This window comes from Parathielavia appendiculata (assembly GCF_033297405.1).
Source record: "Parathielavia appendiculata strain CBS 731.68 unplaced genomic scaffold N657scaffold_17, whole genome shotgun sequence".
NCBI lineage: Eukaryota > Fungi > Ascomycota > Sordariomycetes > Sordariales > Chaetomiaceae > Parathielavia > Parathielavia appendiculata.
This window is the reverse complement of record NW_026944236.1, coordinates 26,797-47,644: the sequence shown is the minus strand read 5'-3', so window position 1 is coordinate 47,644 and position 20,848 is coordinate 26,797. Positions and strand designations below refer to the sequence as shown.

The 20,848-nt window shown below is 55.7% G+C and overlaps 9 protein-coding genes and 1 non-coding gene across 10 annotated transcripts in view; 3 read left to right on the top strand and 7 right to left on the bottom strand.

The window, feature by feature from the left end:
- Positions 1-156: 156 nt before the first annotated feature.
- Positions 157-2,059, bottom strand: N657DRAFT_683676 (subtilisin-like protein; the record flags this gene model as incomplete). The annotated part of the gene is made up of 2 exons (XM_062796591.1): positions 157-1,085; positions 1,216-2,059. The coding sequence occupies 2 exons, from the start codon at positions 2,057-2,059 to the stop codon at positions 157-159; spliced, it is 1,773 nt and encodes a 590-aa protein (XP_062644095.1).
- A 2,002-nt stretch (positions 2,060-4,061) lies between these two features.
- N657DRAFT_625190 (Rxt3-domain-containing protein) lies at positions 4,062-7,732 on the top strand (the record flags this gene model as incomplete). The annotated part of the gene is made up of 4 exons (XM_062790742.1): positions 4,062-4,487; positions 4,623-5,142; positions 5,215-6,154; positions 6,208-7,732. The coding sequence occupies 4 exons, from the start codon at positions 4,062-4,064 to the stop codon at positions 7,730-7,732; spliced, it is 3,411 nt and encodes a 1,136-aa protein (XP_062644094.1).
- Positions 7,733-8,457: 725 nt separating this feature from the next.
- Positions 8,458-8,970, bottom strand: N657DRAFT_636573 (DUF1674-domain-containing protein; the record flags this gene model as incomplete). Its single annotated transcript, XM_062791438.1, has 1 exon — positions 8,458-8,970. One exon carries the CDS (start codon positions 8,968-8,970, stop codon positions 8,458-8,460), a length of 513 nt encoding a protein of 170 aa, XP_062644093.1.
- A 1,318-nt stretch (positions 8,971-10,288) lies between these two features.
- Positions 10,289-12,308, bottom strand: N657DRAFT_636572 (glycoside hydrolase family 27 protein; the record flags this gene model as incomplete). Its single annotated transcript, XM_062791437.1, has 6 exons — positions 10,289-10,363; positions 10,642-11,188; positions 11,273-11,488; positions 11,710-11,947; positions 12,033-12,126; positions 12,192-12,308. 6 exons carry the CDS (start codon positions 12,306-12,308, stop codon positions 10,289-10,291), a joined length of 1,287 nt encoding a protein of 428 aa, XP_062644092.1.
- A 1-nt stretch (position 12,309) lies between these two features.
- On the bottom strand, positions 12,310-13,585 carry N657DRAFT_158483 (uncharacterized protein). The gene has a single exon (XM_062786006.1). It carries the CDS (start codon positions 13,486-13,488, stop codon positions 12,724-12,726), a length of 765 nt encoding a protein of 254 aa, XP_062644091.1. The 5' UTR covers positions 13,489-13,585; the 3' UTR covers positions 12,310-12,723.
- Positions 13,586-14,832: 1,247 nt separating this feature from the next.
- N657DRAFT_636570 (uncharacterized protein) lies at positions 14,833-15,913 on the top strand (the record flags this gene model as incomplete). Its single annotated transcript, XM_062791436.1, has 4 exons — positions 14,833-15,135; positions 15,203-15,358; positions 15,621-15,755; positions 15,794-15,913. The coding sequence occupies 4 exons, from the start codon at positions 14,833-14,835 to the stop codon at positions 15,911-15,913; spliced, it is 714 nt and encodes a 237-aa protein (XP_062644090.1).
- A 1,310-nt stretch (positions 15,914-17,223) lies between these two features.
- Positions 17,224-17,295, bottom strand: N657DRAFT_t134. Its single transcript has one exon. It is a non-coding gene; the product is annotated as a tRNA-Cys (tRNA).
- A 732-nt stretch (positions 17,296-18,027) lies between these two features.
- N657DRAFT_649086 (MFS general substrate transporter) lies at positions 18,028-19,915 on the bottom strand. Its single transcript, XM_062793653.1, has one exon. The coding sequence runs from the start codon at positions 19,701-19,703 to the stop codon at positions 18,246-18,248; it is 1,458 nt and encodes a 485-aa protein (XP_062644089.1). The 5' UTR covers positions 19,704-19,915; the 3' UTR covers positions 18,028-18,245.
- Positions 19,916-20,362: 447 nt separating this feature from the next.
- The window catches only part of N657DRAFT_649085 (uncharacterized protein), a 607-nt gene continuing 121 nt past the window's right edge, over positions 20,363-20,848 (top strand). Inside the window, exon 1 of the mRNA XM_062793652.1 lies at positions 20,363-20,617. Within this exon, the coding sequence (XP_062644087.1) occupies positions 20,433-20,609 (177 nt within the window). The 5' untranslated portion in view covers positions 20,363-20,432 and the 3' untranslated portion in view covers positions 20,610-20,617. The remainder of the gene's footprint in view (positions 20,618-20,848) is intronic.
- On the bottom strand, positions 20,431-20,766 carry N657DRAFT_649084 (uncharacterized protein; the record flags this gene model as incomplete). Its single annotated transcript, XM_062793651.1, is given in 2 exon segments — positions 20,431-20,615; positions 20,617-20,766. The coding sequence occupies 1 exon segment, from the start codon at positions 20,764-20,766 to the stop codon at positions 20,617-20,619; it is 150 nt and encodes a 49-aa protein (XP_062644088.1). The 3' UTR covers positions 20,431-20,615.

The window sequence follows — 20,848 nt, the reverse complement described above, 5'->3', positions numbered from 1 at the left end:
AAAAGAAAATAGGGCATTATATTGGGCAACCCTGACGTGCCTATGTAATTTTTCACAACCAATTAACCTCTACTCTTCTCATCACGTTCTTAATCATGCCCGACCTGGCGACATCTACTACCTCCTCTTACCGATGCTCACAACCCACATAAACCCCTACGCATTCGGTGTCCCCGGCGCAGCCGCCTCCAGCAATTTATCAAACAGCGGCGTGCCCAGCCCCGTCACAGGATCCCATCCGGCCGTGGCATTCCACCGCGCATACCCCCCGCCAAACTCCTCCCTGCCATAACACCCCCTCCCGGCTCCGAGAGTAATATCCTTGAACGCGGCCGAGTTATTGTACAGCCAGGGATTCAAAAACCCCATCGGCGGCTGGCCCTGCGCCTTGCGCGCCGCGTTCAACAGCGCAACCATGCCAGCCACCACAGGGGACGCAGCGCTCGTCCCACCAATCAGGGTGAAGTACGGCCCGTTATGCACCAGAAACCTGTTCGACTGGGCAGCCACATCGGGGAAACCCCTTCCTGTTCGGTTGAAGAAGGGCGAGTAAACGTCGCCGATCGAGTCGAGGTAGCGGTTGACCGCGTCCTTCTGCCAGACGGGCTGCTCATGGTACATGCTGAAGCCGCCACTCGAGAACGTCGTGGCGTGCTCCTCGGACGGGTCCGTCGTGCCGCCAACCGAAGTCACCCACGGACAGGCCGCGGGGAAGGTCGGCTCAAAGAAGGTGGTGTTGTCCGTGTTGCTAATGCAATAGTCGCCGGGGCCGGAATCACCCGAGGCGAATATGACCGAAACGCCGCGGGCACCGAGCTCCTTGAACATGTCGCAGACCTTGATGGCGTAGTCGCGGGGTACCGACTGCTCTTCTTCGCCGTACGAGGTGGAAATGGTCTGCGGGAGGGTCGAGTCCGGTAGCCCAGCCATGTACAGGAGGAATTCCAAGTACGGCTCGTTGTCGCCCGGCGGGTTGGGCTGTTTGGCCGTAGGAACGAGGGGACCGCGTCCGCCAACGCTGTATTCCACCACGGGAATCGGATGGCTCAGGGCGAGGATGTACTGCAAATCGAGATTGGCCTCGCCTGCCGCACGTTAGGCTTGTGGTGGATCAGAGCAAAGGAACGTGCAGTCGGAGAAGGCAACGAGCATCGGCGATGGTGAACAGGAAACTAGGGTTGAATTGAGCACGTATGAAGAGAAAGAAGGACTCACTGCTGTCATCCTCGCTCTCCTGGTCGTTCAGACCCCCATTCACAAGCTCAACCGTAAAGTTCGCGTCCACTGCCTCCGGCATGAGGCGCTTCAGGAATACTTCCAAATCATCGTACCGGGCATACTCCTCGAGAAACGAAGCGAACGCCACCTTATTGTCGTCAGGGGCAGCCGGCTTGTAATGGATGTTGTACAGCACCCTGAGGCACGCCGGGGTGATTTGGGAGGCACACGGGTCGGTCTCCTTGGTCGAGAACTTCACGTTTGGTTCGGGGATGATAGTTCCGTCAAGCTCGATGGGGTGCGTGTCAAAGACGGCTGACTTGCGAGCACCGAGGTTGCCGAAGCGGGTGGTGGGCTGTACAAGATCGAGGTGAGGGGCGACATGGTCGGGCACGCTGTACGAGAGGGTCCGAAGCGCAGGGTGGCTGCCCTGGGAGTGCTGGTACCAGGCAAACTGGGTGTCGAGCAGCTCATTAGCGGTTCGCACCGTGGTGGTGAACGAGACCCAATCGTTGTCCACCGTTGGCTGGATAGCGTGATCTTGGAGCCAGGAAGTGACGGTCGAAACGGAATCATCGGACGGAGCAGTGTAGGATCTGAGCTCGTCACGCGTCATGTGCAGGCCGTAGTTTGGATGTCCGGGAGTCGACATGTCCAACACGGCCTGGTCCAGGGCCTTGACACGCTCCGGCTGCTGCTTGAGGGCGATGCGGAGAAAGATGGGATCGTCTGGCGATGCTGCCCGGGACTGCTGCCACCCCGGGGGGACTGCGGCGAGCCGGTCCATGACACGTGCTGAGGCGGCTGCGGCGAGAACGAGGAGAAGGGAAGACAGCGGCATTCTTGTGGGAGCCTTGAACATCGCTGCGGATGTGATGCTGCGGCGTATCAAACCAGAGTTGTCAGTTCAGAAGTCGAAATTCTTAGAACGACAGTCCGGTCAACTCTCGTCTCCTGAAGACAGCCATTGCCTTTTGAAGCAGGAAGTGGTTCACGGCTTCTTACGTTCGGTGCCTTGTGACTCTGTGTGCCCATTGCCCTTGCCGTTCGGAAAGGCGCAGTTCCCGGACGTACCGTAGGAAGTAACGGTGACGACAGTAGTTCCCTTTCCATCCGAGTCTTGTCTAAGGTACCTACCGCTGCGGTGCCTTCTGACTTCCCTTGGCCATTGCAACCGGGATCGCCACTGGCAGTCAGTGAAAGGGTGGAGGGCTGGTTCCTGGCCTGACTCCCCGCGCCGAACCAAGTCACCGTCAAAGGGCTTCGGCTTCAGCAACGTCAGCCTCCCTTCTCGTCCTGCTTCGTGCTTCCTGTCCTGAAATCAAAATCCGAGTCGCCCATTGCCGGTAGAACCCAGAACAGGCACTTAGGTTGGTGGGGACAGCATGGAATGGCCGGCTTTGTGCATGGCTGTAGCACTCAAACTGTTGACTGGATAGCCTGATTCGGTAGTGTGGATTCGGTGCTTTGGGTGATGCAGTTACGGAGTACTGATGTCTCTCGCGACCCCAAGGTTGGACTTGACCACCCGACGTTAGCCCTTCCAGACTGTCAATGGATGATTAGTTTTCTCATGCGTCGTCGCTGTATAACGCTACGAGAGAAGATCCCATACCCCGCTTGCCGCTCCAACATCAACCTAGCAAAGGGGCAAAGTCACCGCCAGGGCCTTTGTCTCACTGCAGCCCGATCAGGCCGGACGCGGCTTGTTTGTGCAAACGGATGCTGCGGTACCCTGACCGATTCCAGGTTGTTAATCCGTACATGCAATGCAAGCTGCATGCAAGCCGGCGTACATGTATCTCCATCTGTACGCTTCGATCCCAACCGCATGTGCCGATGTGAGAGCCCACTCCCAGTCCTCCAACTGTCGGTTTGGCGGTGAAGGAGCGCATGACGGGTCGCAGTCGAGGACAAGCATGGCGAGGCGGCAAACCGCCGATTGCTGGCGAGGGAATCCTATTCTGCGGATGGTTCAAGAGTTCGAGTGTTAAAAAGCATTGGGCAGATCAGTTCGCCCATCCCCACGTCAGAGTGACATTGTCGGGAATCTGTCAGGAGTGATGCTGCTGCACAGTAATAAGGAAGGACCCTGATGCGGCAGTTTTTGATCCTCGTGATCTTGTTTACCATGCCTGGAGATGCTTGTTAGAATCTCATGTTAAGTAAACTTGTTACTTTCTCAAGTCGACTCGCGTTGTACTCAACTCAGACACAAGAAAGCTGGGTTCTGACATGTGCCAACTTGCCCTGTGTCGTGGGAATTGGGTCTCGATCCAACTTGGAGGCGTCAGACCCTTGCGGCCAAAACTCCGCTAGCGCCAGATCAAGACCCCTGTCTGCCCGGCTTTTGTTTTTCGCGGCCCTCTGCAGCACCTTCCCCGGTCGACGCATTTTGCACAGCCAATCAGGCCAGGGACTTTTCACTGCTTGGAGCAAGCTCGGACCAGTTGCAGCGAGTTTGTTGGCGAGCTGGAGCTGCTCGTGTGGGGACCCAAATCTGCATGTCGGGGTCATCCAACCGCTTCTTTCCCCAGACATAGGCGAGGCCGCAAGCCCCGACAAGAACAAGTCGCAAAATTTATCGGTGTGTTTCCCCTGTCAAGGGTCGACCTACCCTTCTCCTCCAAGCCTCGAGCCCGAAAGTCGTCCATTCTCCCCGGCTGTGGATCTCGGACATCGCGTCGCACCGTCTCATCGTCTCGCCTTGTTTCTCCCGTCACCTTGTGACCCGCCGGCAGCCGAACCCTGAGGTTTCGTTGGAAACTTGGCTCCGACGGGGAGTCGATGACAGCCTTTTGGGCATTTCCGACTATTTCGACCAACCTTCGACACCTGGCGCCATGGACCCGAGGCAGCCATCGCAACATCCGTTCTCTCGAAACGGTGCCTCACCGTTCAGTCGAGCGTCTTTTCCGCCGACGCCGGCCACAGCAACCTCGCAACCGCCCTACCCGCCCTCCGCATCACACCCGCCTGCAACCGCCAGTTCGTACTCCGATGTGCACGCCCGAAAGCCCTCTGATGCGCCACCCTATTACCCTCATTCGAGACAATATTCTGCTGAACACGGACCCGCCGCCATGCCACCCTCGGCCCATTCTCGCCATCACAGCGCATCTTCGATCACGTCCGGACCGCCCGTGACTCGCGGGATGCCACCTCCCAACTCACCGCCCCAGCAACAACCACAACAGCAACAGGGTCAGGCGCCAAGCAGCCATCAGATGGGGACATCATACGGCCTTCCGCAGCCGCGCCCGCCTCCGGTCTCGGTAGGACCTCCGACTGCGTTTCCGCGGGCACGCGAGCTACCCGCATTGGAATCATATCCAAGAACTGGCAGCTCTGGGAGCAGCATGTCGATATCGTCCATGTTGGGCGGCCCCCCAACCGTGCGTGAGTCTGCCGCTCCTTCTCAGTACCCTCCAGGGCCCACTTCTACGGCCCCTGGTCCGCCTTACAGCCAGTCCTTGCATGCGTCACCACGGCCGCAGCCAACCACGGTGTCCGAATACAACGCGTTCCGACGCCCCCAGACACCGGATCACCATCGCTTGTACGAGAACCGCGACCCGAGAACGGTCCCCGCCGGCTCGCCTCCCGCCTCGGCCTATCACTCGACTCCCGAGTTGCAACGCTATGGAACACCGCAGGCGTATCCTCCACGAGGGCCTCCGCTCCCCCCCGCCGAGCAAACAAGAGAATCGGGAAGGTTACCTGGCGGCGCGGTGCCCCCCCGGCCAATGAGCCCTTCAAGGCAGTATTCGAACGCTGGCCCGCCGCGGCCGGTTGAGGCGGGCAGGCCGCCAACCGACATGTACGCGCACAGGGATGAACCACGGCCATCCGAAGAGTACAATCCGGAGCGTCCCATCAGGGTGATGAAGTTTGAAGAGCAAAGGTACATGTCGGACAGGGAGCGTCAGGAGCGGGAACGCCACGAGCGCGAGCTGGAGCCCCGCGAGAGGGAATTTTATGAGAGGGAACTTCAAGAGAGGGAACTTCGTGAGAGGGAGTATCGCGAGAGGGAGCGTCGGGACATGGCCATGAGCGGAGTCGAGCATCGAGCACATGGGATGCATCAGCAGGATTACGCGCGGCAGATGGAACAGCGGGCACAGCAGTACGGTCGCCCCCTAGACCCTAGAGACTGGCATCGACCTGGGTACGAGCCGGCACGAACCCCGTATGACCCGGCCATGCACCCCGCGAGGCACCAAGAGTATCCGCCCAGCACGGGGCCTCACTACGGGCCACATCCATATGCGTCAGGACCAGTCGACCGCCATCCCCCTCCGCACCCGCATCACCAGCATGGCCTGCCTCCTCCAGGTCCGGCCCATCCGCAGACCTACGAATCTCCAGACCGCCAGCGCATGGGTGCTGTGCACATGGACCGGCCCCACCCGCAGCAGCCCCCTTCACGCAGTCGAGAGGAGGCCACTGGCCCCCCTCCCTCGGTTGCCTACGGCAGCATGGGCCCTTCGATGTACGAGCAACCGCGGAACCGAAGCATTGAAGAGATAAGCACTCCCCACGGCCACCAGCGCAACCTGCTTGGAGTCCAGGAGATGAACCGCAAAGGGCGGATTTCTCCTCTCCCACAGGCTGTACAGGGAGCTCAGCCGCAGCTCGCCGGTCCAGCTGGTGAACCAGGGATCAAGAGCGAATTTGGGCGCATGTTCTCCGGCATAGGAACCGGGGTTGGCACCCTCTCGAGCCCGATCCCCGCAGGGGCTCAGCTTGCCTATGGCGGTGCTAGCTTGCTTCGACGCGAGGACTTGGATGCGCAAGAGCCGCCAGCGGAGGTGGCCAAGACGACAGGCCGGGGCAAGCGGAGGAAGCTGAAGGAAGAAGACGAGGAGGGCAGCAACGGTAGGCTCACGCCCGTCGGGGGGCGGGCCAAAAAGGCCAAAGGACACCACCATCACCAGTATGTTCCTTTTTCGTCTCTTGGATCTTCGAGATATCTAACATACTCTCCAGTCATCATCATCACCACCACCATCATAACTTGGAGCAGGTTGCGTCTCCCGCGCTTGTCGGCGGCGCGCCTTTCCGGAACATCAAGGGCTCCACGCCGGTGCCCTCGCCAACATCCACGCTCGCCAAAGACCTGCCAGGTGGGCACCATCACCACCACCACCACCATCACCATGCAGCTCCTCGTGGCCCCCAGTCCAACGCTGGGGCTGCTCCACCGCCTCGGAGCCCGTCCCCTGTCGTTCTCCCCAAACCGAAGCAGGTCGTTTCGTCGAAGCTTGTCCTCGACAGTGTCGCGGATCGCCCACGCAGCCACCTCGGTGATGTCGTGTACGAGCCGATCCTGAAGCGCGCACGGTTGCAGGATCCGCGTACCGGACGGCCGCCGCGTAGCGGTTACAAGTCGACCCCGAAACCTTTGCCGTGGCATCTGATCGAAGGCAAAGAGAACTGTACGCTGACCATGAAGATTGGCAAGGAGCATCTGACGTCCTCCGCGCGCGAGGAAATCACGGCCCGGCGGGCGCTCTGGGGTACAGACATCTACACGGACGACTCGGACGTGATTGCGGCATGCATCCACGCCGGCTGGTTCAAGGGCGAGTGGCCCGACGACGTGGACGTGAGCCTGCTCGGACTCGACGAGGGGTACAGCGTATCCGACGTACGGGGCCTGTTCAGCACCACCCAAGGCAACGGCTCCAAACAAACCAAGCTGCCGTCCTACCACGAAACCACCCAAGTGACCATCCTGTCGGAGCCGCCCAGGAACGGGCCCATGCCGGTTCCCGAAAACCGTGACCTGCACGTCACGCTCCTGATCCTCCCGCGCCTGGAAAAGTACGCCTCGACGACGCGCTTCGGCATCAGGTCCCGTGAGTTTGGCGGGCCGGTCGGCAGCGAGGAATTCCAGCAGCGTTCCGTCCACGACGGGCTCAGCTTCATGGTGATTGGGCTGCGCTGGCTCACCAACGGGGCCGCGGCGCAGAACAGGCTGCGCGGCAAGGCGCGGCGGGAGAGGATCCGCAAGGCGCTGGCCGAGGTGGCGCGCACGCCTGCGTGGCTTAGCCGGATGTCGTTGAATGGGAATGGCGGCGCTGGCGGCGCTGGCGAGAATGGAGCAGGGGAGGGAGGGCTTGGGTGGTGGAAGAAGAGTGTTAGTGGGTCGCCGAGTGAGGGGGATAAGGAGAATGCGAATCGGGAGGAGAGTCGAGAGAAGCGGGTCGGGATGGAGGAGAGTCGGGACAAGGAGGAGGGAAATCTAGTGAAAGGTACTTTGGAGGGGGATCAGCAGGGTGGTGCTGGGATGGGAGAGGGGCAGGCAGATGCGGCAGCGGAACCTGCTGCTGAGGAGAGGAGTGCCTCTGCCGCGCAGAAAGAGTCTGAGGAAAATCCGGCTCGGGATGGCTTGGCGGAGGCGTCCAAAGACGTCCTGACGCAGGAGGAACAGACGGTTCAGGAGGCAGTGGAGTCTGCTGCTCGGGAGGAACCTGAGCTTGCTCAGAAGGAGAAGCCCGCCGAGGCATGAGAAAGTCTCTGGCATTGTCGTGGGCCTAGCCAAGCTGCGGAGGATATTGGAGATGTCGAGCTTACATTGTTGGTGTATATGCCTGTTGCTTGATACCATGTGGATTTTGTTTGGGCTAAGTGGGGTTCAATGGCGGCGTTGCAGCGCAGATCTGTTGGTGAACGGGAGCCAAGGACGGAAAGATGGAGTGTTGCCGTCATGGCCCAGCGTTGCTTTCTCTGCCTTCAGATTGTTACATGGACATGTCAAATCTGGTCGACTGTCTTCAGTGGTTGATTGATGTACAGTGTTGCTTATAAGCCATATAGCTGGTACTTGTACTTGTACCGTACCACTCCCGGAGCTTCTCTCCCAACATCCTTGCGTCCAGCACCTCTTGCTGAACGGCAGATATGATCCCTCTCTCAGCGCGCGACCCATCCCCGGGCTATGCTTTGCATTTAGCCAAGACAGCCCGTCAAGTTGGTGTTGTACAATCGCTACCAAGATCTAACCAACCACCACTCCAACAAGAGCCCTCACTCTTAACGCGCGCCGGGCTAGAGACACCCCCCACACCCGCCCTCCCCCGGCAAAAAAGAACAAAAACAAAAATAAAAAAATAAAAAAAACAACCGAAGTAATTACCGCTTCTCTTCCCCTAACTTTCAGGCGTCCCTAAATCAACCAAGACCGGGACGGCGTCGTGGGTTCAATCGGTAGAAAGCGGTGTTCGACTCTCTCTTTCAAAAATCAGTAGCCCGCCCATTATAACTCCAGTCCCCCGCGCTGCCCCACCGCAGGGGCTCGTTCTTGGGCCCGCCGATCTCGCCCGTCTTAGGATTCCTGTCGCCTTCGAACTCGGGCGGCGCGCCCTGGCGGATGCCGGCGCTTAGGGAGCCTGCGCTGATGCTTAGCTGTGATGCTGCTGCCGCCCCTGTCTCGGTAAAACTTGACTGTGTTGTCGTTGTCGTTGTCGTGTTGGTGGTGTTGGGGGTAGAGCTAGAGGAAGGGGTCGTGACGTGCCGCGAGGTCGCGAGCGGCGGCGGTGGCGGGATGTTGGGGATGGAGGTGTGCGTGGACAGTGCGGCTTCGGCAGCGCGCTGGAGGCGCTCGAACTCAGCTTGTTGGTCGGCGGGGAGGCGGGGCGGGGCTGGGGAGGAGTCGAGGAAGGAGGAGGACTGGCGGGCGGTGGTGGTGAGGGTGCGGGAGGGACGGCCGAGGGTCAGTCGGAGGAGCGGGCGGAGGAGGCGCGGCATTTTGGTCGGCCAAATTTTACTTTTCGTCTGCGTAGTCCTTCACCGCTGTAACGAGATTGGATGTTTGTGGATGGGCTGGTGTTTGGTTGTGGAAGTGGTGGTGGATGAGATGGTTGCTGCACTGCAGCGCTGCGGTCCAAGTGGGAACGAAAATGAGGTCCTGAGGCGATGACGGAGAGGAGGAGTGGGTGCCAAAATAGAGTGGGCTAGGCAAGGGTGTGATTTGTGGGCCAGAATTTGTACCATAGCATGAAGACTTGGCAGCTTGGTCTTCCAAACCGCTTGCATCTCGGCCACAAACATTGAACTCTTCTCAATATTCGATTGCGTCGGCGCAGGAAAGTTGATGAACGAGTGTTGCTCTGCCACCACGGCAGTAACCACATATCGACTTTCATCGTCATATTGGTAGTCGCGTTCCATAGCGACCCCATCTTTCAAGTCCTCAGTTTTGGCCAGGAAATAGCGTGACTACCATCCCCAGCGCCCGAGACGTGCAGCACAGCATATATTGATGCTATGCTTACGCTCCTGCGAGGTTCTTCCAGGTAACACTGGCAAGGACAAGCGGTATCATTGCCTGAACCTGCGATTCAACCTTCAGCTTCGTTCAAAATCTGCTCGGACGGCCAAGTCGAGGAAGGCGAGTGCGAGGGTTGAGGGATGCGGGCAGGCCAACCTCAATGGTATAGTTACCAGTTGCCTTAGGATTGCTAGCATCATGGTGCTGTACTAATGGATTGAGAATACTTCAACTACACAGCAAACTACCTTACCTCTAGGTAGTCACCCCCTCGCTCGCGAGGTTTTGTTCTCCGTTTCCCTCTAGCAAGTTCCTTCAAGCGAGAACCTGCACGTAAGAATCACGGCTATTCTCCCTTATCACGCACGAGGTCTTTACTCTTGCGTAGGCAGCTACAATTGCAGTCTGATTGGCAAGAATCCGACTCCATCATAGTGTGCAACAATGGAAGGTGGTAAACTGGTGCGAATTGCGCCGGTGATTGCAGGATTACTGACGGTATGCCCTTCTGCGTCTGATAGGATGCAGCTGTGAGGCATGCCATCTCAGTACCTACCTGGGCTTGGTAAGTCGGACTGGCATACTAGAGATGTATCCAACTGCGGAATCCCGGACTGGCTTTGGTGTAGGCATCCAAATTTCACCTCATGTCGGGAGCCCTGTATTTAAAGATGCTTCGGCCTATACGACAGGCAGTCACACACCTTCAGATGGGAGGCAATAGGTTTCTCTTGCTTTTTCTTTGTTATTTTCGGTTGTTGTCCTTCGTTCCCGGCCATAGTCAGTTATGGCACCTTAGTAATCCCTCTTGCCTGCTGGGCCCGACAGTCTCGACGGAATGTTGCTCGTGCTGAAGATGAAGCTGCCGACCTGGAACAAGGGGATGCAAAGCGGCAATGAGCTCAAGTAAACTCTACTACCCGGGGGAGTTCATACAAGAGGGCTGTCCTATTTTGGTAGATACATATACCGCTACAAGACCAAGCATCCCTAGCGGGTACCTAAAATCCATTTTGGGATCGCCAACAGTAACTGAAAGAGTCTAATCACTTGAACAGGCATGGCAGTAAACACCACCCTGACTTTGATAATAATTACCTACTGCCTTAAAGTCCAACATGGCCCTCAGGCGCGCTTGGAGTACTCACCTTGACAACCCGCATATCATGCAAGCCAATATCGAGCGACACGCCCGAACCCCAGCCCGTTTGGGCAGTATACATCTCTGTCCACTCATACCAACCCCTTCCCAACCCCGGAACATCCCTAAACTCAAGACTATACCTCCCGGCAGCAGTGCCCGCGCAGAGACCGATAACCACCCCATCCTTGAGCTCGCCCACCCAGTACGGGTATATCTTCCCTTTCACAGGCTCCGGGCCGCCCGGCGGACGAAAAGTGTTAGCCGGCTTGCCGAGGGGGTCCTGGTTAATCTCGATGATTCCCCTATTCGTGACGATCTCCAGCGTCGACGCAGAGATGTTGCTAAGGTCGAGCCCCAGCACCAGCGGCGACTTGAGGATGGCCCAAAGGCCAAAATGGAGGCGCTCCTGGCGCGTGTTGAGCTTGGGCGAGCCCAGGTACAGCATGTCGAGATCGTTGAAGCCGCCTGGTCCGCTGTACTGCGTGATGTCTGCCGCGGTACTGGCGATGCGCTCGATGCTGGCCCAGTCACCGTAGTTGTCTTCGCTTATTCTGGGTTTGTGTTGGGTGAGTGAGTGGCTCCCACATTGGGGAGCAAAAGGGGTGAGAGATAAGGTAGGTATGGAGGCTGCTTACCTCCAGGATTGGGCACCGTACTGGGCGCCCCATTTGTAGACCTCGTCTCGCCCCCAGTTGCATAGGTTGAAGTGAATCTGGCTTGCGGTACGAGCCCGCGCAGCAAGAATTGCATCTCGCATCGGCGCGTACCAGGTCTTGGTGTTTCCGGCCGGGTCGGGGCAGGTTTGGGGCCGAGGGTTCACCTTGCAGGGAGTATAGCAGTTGTCGAACTTCCTGGGAACAAGAACACTCTGTTCAGCCACGACCCCAAGGTACATACCAAAACGAGGAGACAGAGAAAAGAGAAAATGAATCAAAGTACAAGAAAAAGACCGTGGCAAGAAAGAAGCAAGAAGAGGTTGAGGAAGAAGTATAAAAGGAAAGACATATAACGGGACTTAGAGAGAAAAGGAGAAGGGGCTGTCAGAGAGAGGACAGAAATGCAGCAAACGTACCAAAAATCAACACCCCAGCCAACCAACTGGTCGACATCTGACACTGCATACCCCTCGCTCCCCGGGAATTCGGCACAGGTCATCTGGCCTGCGCAACCATAGAGGCCGAACTTGAGACCCATGTCGTGAATCCGATCAGCGACGGCCTTGATGCCGTTGGGCCATTTGACGGGATCGGGCACCAGTTTTCCGCTTCCATCCCGCTCTTTCGTAGACCAGCAGTCGTCAATATTGATGTCTATGTAATTCCGTCAACTGGCTGTGGCTTGCAGCCCAAGACCCAATGGTGAGGATGTGAGGACGTGAGGATGGCATCCACGTACACTCATACCCGAGATCTTTGAGTCCAAGCGAGATGAACTTGTCTGCCGCGTCCAGGGCATATTTGGCCGATGCCGAGTCGCATTGTTTAACATTCTATACTTGAAGTTCAGTCACAGGTCCTGCTGCGAGTCATTAAAGGCGGTGGGAAAGATAAGCACCCAGCTGCTCCATCCCATGTGAGGGGAGAGTCCTAAACCGGTGCCCAAAGATTCGGCGAGATGAAACCAGCTCAAAGTTATGAGGAGAGTCAACAAAGTACTTGACCCTGGTTCCATGTCGATCTGAGAGACTGGGACTTTCGGCAGACCTGGAACCTAATTGAAACGGCGGGCGGCGACCTGAGCGTTGTGCTGGAAGGCAGAGGAAGAAATGGTTTTGAAACTGACGCGCTCGCCGCGCTGTACTTGGACCGGGTCGTTGTCCCAGATGCTTCAGGGATGCCCAGACATTTAGGTCTTGGCAGAAGTAATATTGGACAACTGAATCGGCGTGTTGCAACTGTGGCTTCCTGGTTTCCGTAGCGGTTGGGCCGGGTGGCCGAATCCAAACCTGGAAGGCACGTGCAATTGGAAGCTGCGATGAGCCTGTGACGGTGGGTCTGGGTGGGCGTTTCGGCGATACCCATGACCATGATCCGCACACCTTCCAGGCTTCACATGCCCGTTGGAGCCTGTTGTGCCGCTGCTGATTCTAACTGGAACAATTGCTACCGAATGTCCGCGTGTGTGATGCAGGCACACAAAACAAAGAGATAGGTATTGTGGTATGTGATGTGGTGGAGGAAAAGGCAGCAGGAGCTGTGCCTTGTTGGTGGGGCATGGTTCGCATGACTTGGTAACCACGGAATATTACATTGCTGCTGATATACATGTACAGTACATGTACATAATTACGATTTCCAACTTCCAGTCTTCCAGGAACCCTCAACAACTCAATCTCTTGCTCTGCATTTACATTTACAACCCTAGCATGAGTTGAACTCCCATACCATAGTTCCATTGATGATGTGCCGCCCACGTTCCTGTTCGCCAAAGCCAAACTAGCGACCGTCGCCACAGGGACGGTGGGGATGCGATCGGCCAGTTTCACAGCAAATGGCGGTCCCACATGCTCCCATTTCTGAGGGCCGGGATAGCTCTGACGGAAAGCGACAGCCTGGGTATATTGATTCGGGAGAGCGGGGGCTGGGTCGGCCGGTATGAACAGTCGAAAGCAGGTGATGGGAGGCCAGGGAGGAGGCCTGAACCGTCCGGCGAAGTGCTGATTGCCAACTATTGGTGATCCCAAGGTGAGACAGGTGATGGACAAACCTGGGTACTCCAAGCTGCACCACAATGCACACAACGTTGCTAACGCCCCCCCGAGGCTGTGGCCCCAGGTTTCAATGCTGTGAATCCTGTGGCCCATCATAAGAAGGGCCATAAGAACCTGGATGCTCTGCCTCAGGCCTCCCATAAGTCCTTCGAAGTCACTCAAGAAGGCTTCGTGAACAAGGACGTTTGGATTCGGAATCCAGGAGGGATGCACGAGATTGTAGCGGATGTCCGTCCAGGCATTGATCCAAGCTCCGAGCCATCGTTCGGTTTCCTGAAAGTTCTGGAAGGTGCTGGGAACATCGGTTCCTCGGAAGGCTATGACCAAGTTGTCGCTTCAACCGACGCCAAGGTGAGCATGATTATGCGACCAGAACCTGTCGGATTGCACCTTGCGGGCATTGAGCGGTCCTTGTAGCTCGTTCTCTGAGAGGTAACGTCGAAAATTGCAACCATTGCCGTCTTCATATGCCCGCTCGGCATATCTAACCAGATGCCAGTACGTCATGATAACGTTGGGCACGGCCATGTTGGCCGAGAGAGATCCAACTTGGGTGAACATCCTGTTAGCTAAGGTAAATGCGGATGGAGATAAGTTTTGAGGAGCTAGTTGTTTACCGAGGTACCTAGGGCCCAAATGGACTGATAAACCTCCTGATTTCTTGTTGAACGGCGTGCTGGCAGAACCGAAGACCCGTAGAGAATTCGTCTTTCGAGTTGAACGGGTAGGTTCGTATAAGGAGGTGATAGTAATGATATTGGTATCCAATCGTTAGCAGTGCTGTAGGCTGCGTATATTAGGGATCTGGTAACACGTCATTCAAAACTCCCAAGTGAACACAAGGGACAAAAAAAAAAGAGTTAGAGATTCGTCCTCTAGCTACGATAATTAGAGTCACAACTTAACTGACACTATCTGCGTAAGGATGATGGAAGCAGTATACTTGTAGTGAATTAATATTAGAAAGGAGGACGATATAAAAGCTTCTTATGATAATTTCGCGGTTCGCTGTTGAGGGAGCTATCCATACTACCCGGGGAAGAAGGATGAAAGGAAGAAGCGACTGTGCTTAACATACGTGGGAAACGTACATGCCAAAAGTTGAACCGTTCACCAAAATGGAGTTCGCAATATAGGACCTCGACTATTGAGGCCCTCGGACTTCCACGACTCCATAATACGTGGACAGTAAACTTCCAAGGACATGTCATTGTCCGGTCATTGACATTTGATGATGATATCATTGTGGCTACACTCTTGCAATCTAGGCGGCTTCGGATTGATAAGGCAAAGGACATGTGATATTGATGAGATTAGAGTTATGATTATTTACGATTTGGGCTAGGAGAGTAACTGAACGAAGGTCGCTTGTGAAACTGGACCTTGATGTGCTTTTTACCTGAAAGGTTCCCCTTCCCTTACCTTGCGCTGATACGACTCCAATCTTTCTCTGTTGAAAGCCTTCGAATCAACAACGAGCAGAACATGGCAGTCAATTCAATGCTTAGAAATCCAATGGACTATGACTTGAAATTGTTACCGTCGATCCGCCATCTCGCCCAGTACGCGGCCTTCGCCAATGAGCCTGGAGACGCAGGCGGCGCGTACTTTCGACGGCGAACACCAGACCTGCCGCGACCTTCAAAGCTCGATGCGATGGCCCCCTCGTCCATAACCCAGACTCCTCAGATTCATTTGGGCATCCGTGATAAGACTACCCTAGTCGTTGTCTTTGTGGCTACGATTCGCCATGGCTCTACGAGGATCTCATTCTACGCCCTGGGCACTGTATGGGCTTTGGAGCTATATCACTACGATACTCCGTTCCGGTCTACACCCCATTCAATGGCCTCAGGCTCCTGGTTCGGAAGATGCGTGGGTGCACGAACGCTTCCTGGACATTTTCGACAACCTCCGCGGCTCGCTGGACGCTCATATCCGCCGCACCCTGGTAAATCAGCCTGAGCCCAGCGAAACCATGAGGAAGCTCATCGTACCGGATAAAGTCGAAGTATGTGGTCACGGACTGGGTGGAGCACTGGCAAAACTCTGCGCTCTCTGATGCACGACGGTGTGGCCATTGGCCAAATGCGGGTGTCACCTGCGTTACCCTGGGGTCGCCCAGGGTCGGAGACGGAAGTTTTGCGAAAACGTTTTCGGCCCAAAAAAATATCCGATGCTATCGACTAGTGATGCATGCGGACCCGTTTCCATCCATGCCATACGGGCGTGGTTATCCGGGGGATCTAGAATGGCACCATGTCGGTGTAAAGATCCGACTTCCGAGTCCCCTGCGCACCAAGAGCTATTGGACGTCGTTTGAGATTTTCTGCATGGTGTGGGGGATTGTTATTGGCTCAGCTATCCATGCTCTGAAGGTCCTGCTTGACTACCAGGGGGTGTTCTTGGTGGCTTGTGGATTGAGTACATTCTTAAGTGTTGCCAGCTTCTCTTGCAAGTCCAAGCCCACGATCCCAAGAGGGACATGACAGGTTTTCAAGGAGTTATGGAAGGTCTCATCCCACAAGGGGTAGAAGAGGTACAATGGAAAGAGCAGAAAGAGTAGTGAAGTAGGTGGAATGTCAACTCCTTTTCCGCCAGGCGGTTGATGATTCGATACCTACCTATGTCCTGAGGGAACCAAACCGCTCATTTTCCTGGCTGCACTTGTCAGGGTTGGACACTGAGAGTCTAAGACCATCGGGGCAGAATTAGGGGGTCACCTAGGTAGGGGGATCTGAGGCTCAAACCCCCGATACGACTGTACAAGCCTTCGTCCGCGTATCAGCGTATTTACCTGGGCTTTATCGCCCATATTTCCTTTAATCTTCAGACTTCTACACAGCTTCAATTCTATCCAGTTACTTCCACTTCATGACCCTCGCCGCCACCCAAATATGGTCAATACTGATTGCGTCTCCCAGGCACCATTACTCTTCCTCATCGCCCATCCCACTGTAACCACAATCATAAGCAGCCAAGCCCCTGAACGCAGCATCAGTCCTTTACTCAGTGAGCAGTATGTTCGGATTCGAGCCTACTCGAGAGTCATCGAGGCCGAAGGGAAGAGACGAATATGCACTCCCCGACACGGAACTTGATCCAGCAACAAGGGCATGCCAAACAAGTCACCTGTCCACGCCTCGTTTCAGCTGGTTGAGCCTGCTCCAGCTTGGAACCACTCGGAGAACGAAAACATTTGAGCTACTCCCGCTGTATGGGGCCAAGCTGAGAAGCCTACACACTAAAGAGGACGTCCTGGGAAGGCTCGTACAGCACCGCGTCCGACGTGTCCCGTGGGTGCTGGATCTTACTAACCCCAAGATCATCGTGGCCAAGAACCTGGAAGTTTCACAACCACGGGTAAGAACATCGAATTTTGCAACCATGGAGATTGCCAACCACTCTCGCATCAACAGAGATGAATCGATAAAGCACGCTAGCTACCCTTTTGAAGTGCAACTCCGCCTAGGTACCCTCCGTGTGAGTCGCCACTCTATCGCAGGAATACATCGTCACGGTCCAAATCCTCAACTGCGCAGGCGGCGGCAAGAGCAGAAACTGAAAATGATGCTCGCTAACAACTGCTGAAGCTGTATCTGAGTCGAAGACGGGGTTGTAGACGATACGCTCTCCCATAGTAGGAAGGCAATTATACCTGATTAAAAAGTCTACATTGGAAAGTGGTCTCTTGAGGGAAGTTCCTTCTGCAGAGAATCAGAGCTGTTCTTGTCATAGTGGTAACTTAACGATGCTTGAATGAGACCTGATTTCAAGGTACTACAAATCTTTTTCCAGGATATATAGGCTAAAAAGGGAATAACTAACGTAAATGGAACGGAAAAAGGGGCGGAGGATAACCGGGGACAAAAGATAAGGACGAAACGCGATTTGAACGCGTGACCTACCGGACTGCAGCCGGTTGCTCTACCCCTGAGCTATTCGTCCTATTAATGAAACATTGCACTGCAAATGCAAATAATACGGTGTATTGAAAACGTATTTTTAACATTTATAAAATGCGCCACTTTATTAACTAGTATTAAAAGGTACATAACTAGACGTATTCATACGCACGAAACATGGGGAGTCCTGCGCACTACACGTGAGCGGCGAGCTTGTGGTGTCCATGGATTACCATGAGGGAGATATATACGGGCAACGGACAGAAGAGAAGACGAAGGCAAGGGATGGGGCAACAGGCATTCGAGTACCTAGGTAGTAGTTAGGCACATGTAAGGCTCGGTGACAGAGCCCTGAAGCCCACGAGATCCAGATGATCTTTATGTTCAAGCTCGGCTGCTACTTGCTTTCGGTCTTCCGTTACCGACACTACCCGCTGGCCCCGGCCAATGTTTCCCTTCTCTTGAACGTTCCCGAAGGTCCAGCCCGCAAGGCTAGCTTACCAGTGGACGGCGATTGTGTCTCCGGATCAACATGAGTGGTTGGCGAGAAAAGCGTCATTGGGGTAGGATAGGGCTTTTAAGAGGCTCATTGATCGTGGTGGTATCATTCAGCCGAGCTGCTACACGGGCCTGAGAGCCTTGGGAAGTTCACTGAATCATCGCGGCACTGATTGTCGACTTGCGTGGCGGTCCAGCCACTCTCGTCTCCAGTCCCCATGGTTGTCAGCCGAGGCCAAAAGAACTGCAACGTAAGGTGGCTCGGAGACGCAGAGTTGAAGAAAGTCGCGAAGTTTATTATGATACTGATCACATGAGATATCTGCATCACATATACCACACAGAACCACATCTGTGTTTGCCGCATATTCCGGTCTCATTGCACTTAACGGGCTGACCGTCATGCCCGTAGCGAGTTGTCTTGCGTGTCCATGTATCCAAACTCCCATGTACAGTTTATAGGGCTTACAGCTCGTATGTCTTCTCGACCACCAGTCAGGCTTCCGCTTGGGACGAAGTTGACTCATGAGGTTGGTCCTCTGCACGCTCCACAGCCTCATCTTCAGCCGTCTCATACTGGTGCAGTTTGATGTTGATAAACATGGCAAAGAGACCGACGTCGTAGGCCAGCCTCAGTGCCCCCGCCACCACAAACGCCACCCGAAACCTGTTGTTGCCGGCCAAGAGACCCGTGATGCTCGGGCCTGTCGTCGAGGCGAGTGTCCGCAGCATGCTAGTGATGCCCATGACCGCTGTGCGCTCCTCGGGCCTCACCACGGCCGCAATCAGTGCTGAGCGGGGTGCCTGGTCCATGTTGTTGAGCCCCATGCGCAGGAGGAGCAGCGCGAAGGTGAGTGGGACCGTCTGGGCGAAGGGAAACAGCAAGACGGCGGCCGAGGAGGGCGTGTGCGTGAAGACCATGGTGTTGACGAGCCCGATGTGCCGGGCCAAGGGTCCGGCGAAGATGTTGGAGAGCGATGACAGGAAGTAGCTCGCCGACACGATGTCGCCGAGCGCAGACTTGGGGAGGTGGAACTTCTGATCGACGTAGTAAGAGGTCAAAGTCATGGGAGTCATGCCGTCAGCGAGGGAGTCGACCATGAGAAGGAACCAGAGGACGGCCATAATGGACAGCGTCTCGCGAGAGATCTGCGACACCCAGCCTGTCCGGGTCTTCTTCACCTCGGCCCCGTTCCGGCCCGTTCCCTCATCCGATTGCTGCTCATCATTCAGCAACGGTTCCGTCTCCCTCTCGCGTCCCTTCCTCTTCCCGCCCCTCAACTCACATCTCTCAGACAGCATCAGCGCACACGCCATATTCACAACCCCCATAACGGCATACAGCCAGAAACACCCATGATAGGCATCCACCAACCGCCACCCCTCCCTCGCTCTCAACGCCTCCACAATCCTCCCGCTCATCTCAGTCCCCGCCGCACTGCCCAGGCTCGCCAGCGTGACATACCAAACCAGCACGTCCGCCCTCTGTTCGTGCGTCGTCAACTCGGAAACAATCGACTCTTCCACGGCCCGAAACGGCCCAAAATCCGCCCCCGTCGCGCTAATGACGCCGACCACTGCCGCCGCAAGCAGCACCCAGAAACTCTCACACGTGGCAAACACCACGCCGCTCACGACCATCAGCGCCGACCCGGCCACCAACGTTCTCCGCCGCCCGATCGCGTCCGCCACGAGGGTCAGCCCCAGACCTAGGAGGACGTCGCCCAGTAAGGTCAGTGTCATGAACAGGCCGATGTGATAGTCCGAAAAGCCTAGAGAAGCGAAGAAGAGGGCGAGCACGAGCGAGGAGGCGCCGTAGGCGAACATGCGGCATGTGCGGGCGAGTATGACGAGGACGGCGTCGCGGCCCGTGGCCGAGACGGAGGGGAGGCCGGATTCGAGCAGGGCGGTTCGCGCTAGGCGGGTGAGCCTGGTTGATGGTGGGTGTGGCATGGTTGCGTGCGTTGCTGGATGCCCCCGATGATGTCGTGTTCTAAGGTGTCAGTAGGGATGAGCGGATCGGTGGATGGGGTGGAAAAAGGGGTAAAGGATCAGGACTGGACTGGAAATTGAAACGGAGAGAAATGGAAAGGTGCGGTGTATGAGGTACCAGCTGAAGCCCATGAATACATACACCCTCGCGTCAAATGTTGGGCAGGTTGGCGGCGCAATGGAGGCACAGAAAAACCTGACCTCGATATTCCCGGAGTTATCGGGGCCGGTCTCGGCTCAAAAGATCCACTTCGTGGGGAGGGTTGCGGCATCCGACGCAATCCCGCCGGCTCCTGTGAGCTATTTCCGTGTGTGACTTACCTGGCATCTTTTTGAATCTAACCCGGGGAGCGTGAGGTTGTGGTAGGTAATTACAGTAGCAATCTCGACTTGAAGATCCAAGCCCTAGTACTTCCGCTTACTTCGAATGCCCAACTCAAGCCTCTCTGATCTTCGACTTGCTCGCCCGGATTTACGAAAACCCCAATAAAGCTAGCCGCATATCTGATCAACTCTCCCAATCACGCCAAGGCATAGATTCGCTTCATCATTCCCTTGCAAAGTTTGAGCGCACTCACTTCGAGGCTTAGACGTGTGGACCCAACAGCGGAATCGACCCCTGTTGGGCAGCCAACAGTTACATGCTCAAGTAAGCTTAGATCAACCAAATGGTATTGAACAGATTGAGGTATGAAACGAAGCTTGAATTGGAGTCACGATTCCAGAGTGGCCACACAAATGAAGGATCAAGATAGTGGGTTAGGGTGCCTCAGAATGTCCCTTTCTTGTTTTTGTTGGAACAGAAAAATTGTCCTCTCTAATCCTCCCAGGGGAATTATCCCCTTATATAGAGACAGTGTGCCATGATATGACGCTATGTCAGGAACTGTGTCATTGTGATGGATCTGTGCTGACTGAGAGTCTCGCATTGAACATCAGTGCTCAGTCCGTGAATCTTGGTGCCAAGGAACCCACTCAATTCAACAACCCCACAATGGAATTTTGGCACCACCATCACCACCATAATAAAAGACATCTAGTTCATCCAATTTGCAAGCAATCTACACACAAATCTGATGGTTCTACTCCTCTTCGGCCCGGCGAAT

Coding starts and splice junctions, on each gene's coding strand:
- N657DRAFT_158483 (XM_062786006.1), bottom strand. CDS start 13,488: ATGGGAGGCCTGAGGCAGAGCATCCAGGTTCTTATGGCCCTTCTTATG.
- N657DRAFT_649086 (XM_062793653.1), bottom strand. CDS start 19,703: ATGCCACACCCACCATCAACCAGGCTCACCCGCCTAGCGCGAACCGCC.